The sequence below is a fragment of the Mustela lutreola genome, chromosome 7 (assembly GCF_030435805.1).
Source record: "Mustela lutreola isolate mMusLut2 chromosome 7, mMusLut2.pri, whole genome shotgun sequence".
NCBI classification, from domain to species: domain Eukaryota; kingdom Metazoa; phylum Chordata; class Mammalia; order Carnivora; family Mustelidae; genus Mustela; species Mustela lutreola.
Genome location: NC_081296.1, coordinates 998255 through 1007586, shown reverse-complemented (window position 1 = coordinate 1007586; position 9332 = coordinate 998255). Strand labels below are relative to the sequence as shown.

General features: G+C 56.8%; 2 protein-coding genes across 2 annotated transcripts; one reads left to right on the top strand and one right to left on the bottom strand.

The window, feature by feature from the left end:
• Positions 1-815: 815 nt before the first annotated feature.
• LOC131835461 (ubiquitin D-like) lies at positions 816-3106 on the top strand. Its single transcript, XM_059179751.1, has 2 exons — positions 816-894; positions 2140-3106. Exons 1-2 carry the CDS (start codon positions 868-870, stop codon positions 2608-2610), a joined length of 498 nt encoding a protein of 165 aa, XP_059035734.1. The 5' UTR covers positions 816-867; the 3' UTR covers positions 2611-3106.
• A 1172-nt stretch (positions 3107-4278) lies between these two features.
• LOC131835436 (putative olfactory receptor 2I1) lies at positions 4279-8950 on the bottom strand. The gene is made up of 3 exons (XM_059179731.1): positions 8784-8950; positions 7790-7907; positions 4279-5256 (listed from the first exon to the last, which is right to left on the bottom strand). Exons 1-3 carry the CDS (start codon positions 8948-8950, stop codon positions 4279-4281), a joined length of 1263 nt encoding a protein of 420 aa, XP_059035714.1.
• Positions 8951-9332: the final 382 nt, after the last annotated feature.

Here is a 9332-nt window from a genome sequence, read left to right as displayed (position 1 = left end):
TCTGAATCCATGTTCACTGGAAAACAAACATCTCAGGTGGTGAACAGACTTGTCCAAGTTAAGGGAGCAAGTGGCACCCCGGGAATGAGATTCCTGTCTCCTCTCAGAGTAGGCTGTGTATCCTGTGTGATCTGGAGGCATGCCTCCCACTCTGCCCAACTGGTGTGAACAGTCTGGTCACGGTGTCATCACTCCTCATGTACTCCCACCTTCTCTCCTGAGCCTCACACTCTGCCTGGCTGGTGTGAACGGGCTAATCATGGTCTCATGACTCCTCACAGACTGTACATCTTCTCCAGGGCTGCCCACTCTCCCCAGCTGGCGTGAACAGGTGATCACGGTCTGATCAACTCTCATGGACTCCTGTGTCTTCTCCTGGGCCTCCCACTCTGCCTGGCTGGTGTGAACAGGCTGCTAATGGTCACGTCATTTCTCCTGGACTCTACATCTTCCCCTGGGCACCCTTGCTCTCAGGAAAGCCCCTGAGTGATGCATGGGGCAGGTTCTCAAAAGCAGCAGGAGAGGACCATCAAGTAGTAAAGGTCTTGAAGTGGGTGAGGGCCCAAGGCTGTAGGCTGGGCAGTCATAAGTCATGACTGGGAGTGGTGAGTTGTTAAGTGGGGACGTTCTCCAGAGGGAAGGACCATCCTATGTTTGGAAGAGGAGGGCGAGTAGAATGGATGAGAGGAATGTTTTGATCAAAGAGTATTCTCTGTGTGTATGACTAAGTCCAAGCGAAAGTGAAAGAAAATACATGACATCATGGCAGAGCAAAATAGGACTGGCGCCCAGCTTATGTATGGCGTACATAAGCTGGGCGCCAGTCCTATTCCTCAGCCTCCTGTGTCTGCTCTGTTGGCTGTAGACATGGCATCTGGTACTTCCTGCCTCCATGTAAGCTGGGGTTGAAAAGTGGGGATGCGGAGAGGGGAAGCATCGTCAAGGGTTGGGGAGTGATTTCAGGAGTCCACGAGGGACAGAGCTCGGGGAGGTGGGGGCAGAGTGGTTGGGAAGGCGTCCTGCAGGGGCTGAGACAGGCTCTGATCGCTATAGAAGCTGAAGGAAGGTTCTGGGAATAGAAGCGCCTCGTTTGGCTCCTCAGGGCTCTTCTGTGTCAGGCCCGACTGGGCCCTGTTAGGGGAGGATGGTGGGAAGTGGGAGTGGGCTTTGGGCCCACAGGGCTGGATTTGAACCTATGGAAATATTTTCTGGAGCCTTTTCTCCTCCTTTTGATTAGGGTCCCTGGGCTCTTGAACACCTTCTCCTCCTAAATGAGAGGTACACAAAACTCCTTCACTCTAAGGTGTTAATGACCAGATCCGTGAGCCTTTGAGGAGCGCGTGCAGTACATGTGGGCTGGCATCGGGGGGCTGCTTAGCACAGAGGGGCGTCGGTCCTGTGAGGAAATGTCTGTGACGTCCAGACTGCAAAGATGGTTTTGAATAGAGCAGGACGGAGGCCCTGCCAGGCTTGCCAGCGACAACACAGGGTGCACTGGCCAGCTTCAGACTATGGAAGGAAGACCTCGATCTGGCCGTACCTTCTGTGGGTGAGGCCCTGGTCTAGCTGCAGGAGACCATATTCTGCAATAGGTAGATAGAAACACGCAGGAAGTCCAGGGGAACAAGTCACACTGAACACAGTGTCACCATAAAGTGTGAGTCATTACACAGTCGTAGGACAGTAAGAAAGAAACCCGGAGTCCGGAGAGTATGTGTCCCGTCCAGGGTAGTCTTGGAGGGCAGTGATGAGCGTCCCATGAGCTGACGAGTCGATAATTCTCTTCGGGAGCTGTTTTTAGCGTCCAGTATGTAACTGTGCATGCTCTGTGATCGGATTTAGTTTTGGACATTCGACGACCTCTGTCTGGGTCGGAGGCGTGCGAAATGTGGGAAGTCACTGATGACGCTGGCATGAATGAGAGGCGTGGCTGCAAAGGAAAACAATGATTTTCCTGCGTTAAAAGCTTGAGATTCCCCAAGAGAAGTTCCACAAAAGGGAGGGACAGAGCCTGTTGTATAGGAGCTGGAGGACCAGGCAGGCAGGGAGGGCGGGGCCGGGCACGGAGGGGACAGTGGTGTCAAGGTGGCAGGCGTTCCAGGCACCTTGATTTGCGGTCTCTTGGCCTTCGTTGTCCAGGTGACGGTCTCTTCTGAGGGAAGGACATCCATGACCTTCGCTGCTAACTCGGATGACACAGTGAGGAAGATCAAAGAACACGTCCGGGCGAAGACCAAGATTCCTGTGCAGGACCAGGTCCTGTTGCTGGGCTCCAAGATGCTGAAGCCCCAGAGGAGGCTGTCGTCTTACGGCATTGACAAGGAGACGACCATCCACCTCACTCTGAAGGTGGTGACGCCCAGTGATGAGGAGCTGCCTGTGACTCTGGTGCAGTCCTGTGATGGGGGGCAGAGGCACCTCCTCCAGGTGCGAAGGTCCAGCTCAGTGGCCCAGGTGAAACAGATGATCAAGACCAAGACCGCGATCGCGCCTGAGCAACAGATTGTGACTTGCAATGGCAAGAGGCTGGAAGATGGGAAGAGCATGGCGGATTACGGCGTCAGACGGGGCGCTTCACTCTGGCTGGCAGACTACTGCATTGGGGGGTGAGCCCGCTGATAGCTCTCACTCCCCCCACATCCTTTGATGATTTCCCCAAATTAACAAGAAAGAGAAAGATGGAAAATTAGGGGTGAAGTGGGAAGGAAGACTGCAGAAAAGTTTCTAACTCCATGATTTTTTGATCGAACACAGTTGATTAGGTGTCTGCATTGTATATATTACTGAAAATAGAAAACAATATTTTAAGGCACAGTAGAGACAGCATCAAAGCCAGCTTGGAATTCAATCCTTTCCCTCGTCCCTCTGATTTTTAGAAAAATTCCTATTTCTTCCGTCCAACAGGATAGTAAGTTCCACATTGGGATCCAGGTTCCCCTAACTCCTGTGTTCCCACCGGCATATTTCATCTGTAATATCACTCAGTATGTTGAATTAAATTGAATTTCTGATTGTAGAGAACAGTGAAAGGATTTATATTGAAGTGTGTTAATTCCTCTGGTATGATTACAGTCTAAGTAATAAAGAATTTAGAAATTCAACTAAACTGTCTTCTCTGTCCTCATTTAACGTTGTTCGGCAGGAAATGACCCCGGCGCGGTGCGCCATCTCACGCTCTACGCCCCACGCTGAGTTCAGCTGTTCTTATTTCTGGAGATGATGGTGCGCGTGGATGACACCTCCCCTGGGGACTCAGATTTTGTTCTCCAGTGTGCGGGGGTCCCTGGGGAAGGTGTGGTCATGGAGCCGTCTCTGTCCTGCCTGCATTCGGGTCTGGCAGGTCTTCTCTGGGGTGGGGGCATCTTTCAGGTGGGGGCTCTCAGTTGGTCTCTGGGTTGACTCCCGAGGCTGTGCCCGGGTTCTGGCTGACAGAGCCTTTTCCTGGCTCCCTCCTGCACCCCCCACCTCTGTGTCTGCTCCTCCCTCGGGAATGTGGATCTTCCTGTATCTTCCTCACTCACTCCTTTGTCACTGTCCCTCTTGTGTCTCATGACTGGTCAAGAACACATTTTTCGCACCATCTTAGACATGCCTTGCCCCTTCTGCTCTTTAAACTTGCTCAAGAACCACCTCGTGCAGAAGAGAATCCAGCTGAATCCCAGCGGCACCACCCCTACTTAGGGGAATTCCTTGTTCTGCTTTGGGCTCCAGTGCTCTTGGTGGCACTAGTGACCTGGTTAGGTGGGCATTAGGTTGGACTGATTTCCCTGGACGAGCAACTGCGGCTCCTTGTTTTGGATGGGTCTCCCGCAGGGCAGAGTCTGGGATTGCTCTGTCAACTAGGGGGACTCCTGAGGCCAGACACTGTGGGGTCTTCACGGTGTGCGCCATCAGACTGGGGGAGAGGGAACGTTAGTTGTCCTGCCGTACAGGGTGTTACCAGCATGTGGACTCTCCGGGCATTGTCACTGGACCCCTGAGGACGGGGAAGGTCCTCTGGAAATCATGCCTTCTCTCTTCATCAGCTTAAGAGAGAGCCGGCAGGCCACTTCCCCTCCCTGAACCTGTATATGCAGCATAGCGGGATTTGCCCTGAAGCAGAGGAACATTGGGGAGGGGAGCGGAGAATGGGGCCTCCCCATGGACCTCCGACTCCCTGAGGACACATGTTGCCCATTCTCACAGGGAAACGGACAGGCCGAGGGCTCGCTGCCTTCCCAATGCACATTCCCATCCGTGGCCCGCGGCTCACCCCTTCCTCCCGCCCCCGCCCCGCACTCACCGCCCAGCCTGCCCTCCCCCCACACTGCGCAGGAGCGTCCTGGCGGCCCCCTTCACGTGCTTGTTCCTGAGGGTGTAGATGAGCGGGTTGAGCGCCGGGGTGACCACGGTGTAGAAGAGCGAAACGAACTTGCCCCGGCCCTGGTCGTAGCGGCGCGTGGGCTGTAGGTAGGTGTAGATGGCCGAGCCGTAGAAGAGGCAGACGGCGGTCAGGTGGGACCCGCACGTGCCCAGCGCTTTGCTGCGGCCGCCCCGGGAGCGCATGCCGCAGATGGCGCGGGCCACGGCGCTGTACGAGGCCAGGATGACGGCGGACGGCAGCAGCAGGATGACCACGCGCGCAGCGAACATCCGGCGCTCGGTGGCGTCGCGGTCACTGCCACAGGCCAGCTGCAGCAGCGCGGGGAGCTCGCAGATGAAGTGGTCCAGCCGGTGGGGCGCGCACAGCGGCCGTGCGGCCAGGAGCGCACTCTGCGCGGCGGAGTTGGCCAGGCCGCCCAGCCAGGAGGCACAGGCCAGCGCGCGGCACCGGCGCGGGGAGGCGAGCTCGGCGTGGCGCAGCGGGTGCACGACGGCGGCCGCGCGGTCCAGCGCCATCACCGCCAGCAGCAGGCACTCCACGGAGCCCAGCGCCAGCGACGTGCACAGCTGGGCCAGGCAGCCCGCGCGGGGCAGCCACAGCTCTGCGCCGCACAGGCTGGCCAGCAGCGCGGGCGCCACGCTCGTGGTGAAGCCCGCGTACACCAGCGCCAGGTGGCCCAGGAAGTAGTACATGGGTGTGTGCAGGCGCGGGTCGCGCACGGCCAGCAGCACGAGGGTCGAGTTGCCCGCCAGGGTCAGGAGGTAGCAGAGCAGGACGAGGGCGAAGAGGCCGGGCTGCAGCGCGGGCCAGTCGGAGAAACCAAGCAGGAGGAAGCGCTCCCCGGTGCTGTGGTTGGCCTGCGGGAGGAAACTCCCAGAGGGTTTGGAAGGAGGCTGAGCCAGGGTGAGTTTACCCCCAGGGAGCTAAAGAGAGCCCTCCCCCGGGGGCCTGGCCATCGGGGAGCTGGCTGGGAGCGAGGGGCCCGCGGGGCGGGGATCAGTTGGGAGGGAGCGGAGTCGCTCTCAATACAGACGGGAGTCCTAGCCCTACCTCAGCACAGCTTGGCTGATGAATTATTTAGCAGATTCTTTGGGGGAGAAGGAATTTCCACTTGTTGGAAGAGCAGACTTAGACCGGGAGAGGGAAGACTGGCCAAGGTCACAGCTAGTGAGTGGCCCCGTGGGGCTTGTAGTCGGGCTTGTCTCCTTTCCAAATCTGTGCGTTTTCTGCTCCTCTCTGGCTTCTCACTGCACTCCTCCGGTCCAAGCAGGAATCTGATCTCCCTCCCATAGACTAGTCCTTCAGATACTGGAAGACAGAGCCCCCCCACCCCCCAGCCTCCCTCCCTCCTTCCAAAGTGTGTAGTGCTTGTGAGTAAGTGCAGTGCTCTAGTCTGGGTAGAGCTGTTACTTAAGAGATGAGAACCGTCTATGGCCTTCTTTGTTTCAGGGATTCTACTTCGGAGAATACAACCATTAGCGCTGACTACTGAGTGCTGCTCTGTGGGGAGTCTGTGTTCTAGGCTGTCACCATCATCCATGCCTCTCTGGCTTCTCCCCGTGTGGTGGTCATGATCTGGGGGCCTTGAGGCCCAGAGTCCTCCGGCAGAACAGGAAGCTAGAAGCCCTGGGTCCCACCAGCGTAATTGCCCTGGGGCAGCTGGATTATTTGATATGGGGAAGTCACTGCATCTCCCTTGCCTTCCTGTTGCACGTGTAAGAGGAGGAGTCTGACCTAGATGGTCTCCAGGGCTCCTGTCTTATAGCCTGGCTCTCACTGGCAAAAAAAAAAAAAAAAAAAAAAAAATTGTCCTTGAGTGAAAAGGGGACCCAACACAGAAGGCTTTAATCCTGCAGAGTGACACTGAGTCGCATTTCCTAATGGTACAGAAACCATACGGTAGATGCGAGGACTCAATGTTACAGCGAAATCTCGCTCCTGCACACTTCCTGGCAGGGGTGCGGAGATAGATAAACTTTGTAGTCACTATTCTGAGTTTAAAAATCATGAGGCCCTAATTTTCTTTAAAATGTTTCAGGGAAATCTCTTCCCCCCAGAGCATGTCGTGCTTACTGGGATCCATTTATGCTCAGGAGACGGAACCGGTGTTCGTGGTGTGAGTCAGAGCAAGGGCGGGGGCGTCAGACCGCCGAGCTCCAGTCTCGGCTCTGCCATCGCCCAGCGGAACGACCCTGGGCACGCGGCTTCACCTGCCCGTGGCTCCGTGTCCTCTCTTGAAAGTGGACTGGGTGGGGGGGTGAAGCACGGAGAGCTCTCAGAACAGGCCCGGGACCGAGTGGGCGTCTCGTAAGTGCTCGCTCTTCCCATCTGCACCTGCGAGTCAGGAGAGGTCTGTGGGCGCTCCCACTCCGGTCAGGGCCAGAGCCGGCTGTGAGTTCAGGTCTTTTTATTGACGAACTCTGGTCTTGACTCACCTGCAAGTGAGGCAATACTCCTGTCCTAAGAGGAAGGTAGGCGGGCGGCTGAGGTTAAACAGCTTGCCCGGGCCACACTGTTTGTAAATGCTTGTCAGGATTTCACCCAAAGCTCCCTAATTCCAAGAGCCTTGCTTTACATCTGTGCACATATGTTTAAGCCGGGCTCTACCCTGCCAGAGGCTGCGGAGGATGGAGGACCTGCGAACCCCGAGCTTGCTGCAGACCACGGGGGCCTCGGGGAGAGGAATACAGGTGAGAGCTGGCATTCAGGCTTGTGGCCCAAAGGTGCTAGAGACGTTGTTCTAGAGAGTCCAGTTTTCTAAGTCTGGGATCACGTGACACACACCCGTTCAGCCAGCCAGGCCCTTAACAGTTCCCCTCCAGACACACTAAACCCCGAAACCAGGCGCAGAACAGTAAAATCACACAACCAACACCAGTACCCCATGGACACACACATTCCCGAATACTCAGACACATATGTGCACATACGTGTCCCCTCATCACACCCTGAGGCTTCCAGAAGGGAAATCTGTCATCAGAATATTCCAGGATGTGTCCCCAAACCTCATTCGGTATTCTAGAACGTGCACGTCACCTACAAGACCATCTTCCTACCTTCATGTCCGGGTCTCGGGCACTGATGTTCCGCCGCTTCTTTCCAGATGATCAGTCGGTCTGTTGCGTCCGCTCCGGATCCTCAGAGTTGGAGATGGCCGTGGTGGGGGATGAACGAGCGAATGGCATGACTGTTGATCTCGAGACTGGGTGCCTGCGGTCAGAGCCAGGTCCTTCCTTCGGGAACAGGACATGGAGTGGCGAGCCCTTGCTTGTCAGCTGAGGAGTGAACACAAGGTCTTCAGCACAGAAGCCGGCCCGGTCTGGAGAAGCACCGAGATTCTGGCAGAGTGGCGGTGTCTGTTCCCAGAGAGCCGGCACCAGGATTAGACCAGGCAAGGACCGGCGTCTTGGGCTGGTCACAGGTCACCGGTGGCTGCAGCTGGCCGCGGAAACCGCCTTCTGGATTCTGAAGGCTCCGGAGCTGTGCAGCGGGGATGTTGGTGAGCCGCTCACTGGAGAGGAGGCAGGGGAAGCGATTCTCCCTGCTGTTGAGCAGAGAGAATGAGGCCCTGGGGAACCCCTGTCCCACTCCCATAATGAGCACCTGTGCGGATTTGTCCAGAGGAGTCCCCCAGGGCAAGGAGAGGAACATTCTGGAGGGAAAGGCCCTGGAGGGTGGTGTGTCCCTGGCTGCGTGGAGGCCAGAGGCAGCCCCGGCTTCCTCCCCAGCCCCTGTTCTCCTAGCATAGTGCTGTAGGGTATTGTTCTGGGGATGAGGGACCTTGAGCAGCTGCATGACCTCAGTGACTCTCAGGGTCAGTATGAAAACGGGGGAGACAGTTCTCGTCTGTGGGAGGGGCTTGAGGTCTGGCAAGGTCATCCTCAGTTCTGACCCTCCTGTCATCGGCCTTCACCGCCACCCCTTCTTGTGGCTCTCACTGCCTTTGCTCTGTCCCTGGCTGAGCCCCCTCTCCCAGGATGGCCTGTCCTATTTCCTGACAGATCTCTCTCCACCCAGACGAGGCTTCTCTGCTCCCTCCTGCAGTCCCTCCCTTGGCTGGCGTCTGGAGGTCTGTCATGGTCCCCAAGGCGGCCTGTCTCCACTGCTCTCTCGAGCTTGGGTTCCCCGGTCAGTCCTGGTGGTTACTGCTCTGCCCACTCCTCCTGGCGCTCCTGCCTCTTCTCCCTTGGTTATATTCCGTTGGTTAGATCATCATCCTATTCGAATGAAATCCTAATCCTACCCTGTTCCCATATTTGTTCAGCCGATTGTCGATTGTCGCTGGAGGTCAGGCCTGAACCCTCCGAGAAGCTTCGGTTCATGACCATAAAGGTTCTTTTTAATTTTCCCGCTTGCTGGAGACACACTACCTCGGGTAAGTTTAAGGCGTCCGGCGTGGTGACGGGTTTCGCGGACGTACTGTGCGGTGTCTGCCGGATTGCGGTCCGTGAGCACGGGCTCCGGCTCGCACAGCTGTCGCCGCACTGTCGCTGTGGTCACAACACGCACACACCCTCCTGCAGCAGCTGTGAGCGCACGGACGTGTTCCCCGCACTCGCCCCTCCGCACTGCCATCCCAGAACTCATCGTAACTGGAAGTTCATCCTCTTTGGCCAGCATCTCCCCTTCGGCCCTGCCCTCAGCCGCTGGCGACCCCCATTTGATCCACATACTCAGTGCTTTGGGATCCCACGTATAAATGGCACCAAGCAGCGGTTGTCTTTCTCTGTCTGATTTGTCCCACTCGACGTAATGCTCTGTCCTTCCGTGGGGCTGCACACGGCAGGGTTTCCTTCGTCATGGCTGAGGACTGTCCCACTGCATCTTCTTCATCCACGTATCCACCCAGGGCCACTGGAGTTGTTCGCAGGGCTTGCGAGGAGCGGGGCGGCGAGCACGGCAGTGCCCATATCTCTTTGAAGGAGTTCGCCTCCTTTGGATGTATCCAAAGTGGATGTATCCAAAGTGG

Bases quoted from the DNA above. Each gene is read 5' to 3' on its own strand.
- LOC131835461 (XM_059179751.1), top strand. From the start codon at position 868: ATGGCATCTGGTACTTCCTGCCTCCAT. The intron at 895-2,139 runs GTAAGCTGGGGT...TTCGTTGTCCAG, and splicing joins CTGGTACTTCCTGCCTCCAT to GTGACGGTCTCTTCTGAGGG.
- LOC131835436 (XM_059179731.1), bottom strand. From the start codon at position 8,950: ATGAGTTCTGGGATGGCAGTGCGGAGGGGCGAGTGCGGGGAACACGTC. The intron at 7,908-8,783 runs GTACGTCCGCGA...TCTGCTCAACAG, and splicing joins AATCCGGCAGACACCGCACA to CAGGGAGAATCGCTTCCCCT. The intron at 5,257-7,789 runs GTGACCTGTGAC...ACCCTGGCTCAG, and splicing joins GCGGCCAGCTGCAGCCACCG to CCTCCTTCCAAACCCTCTGG.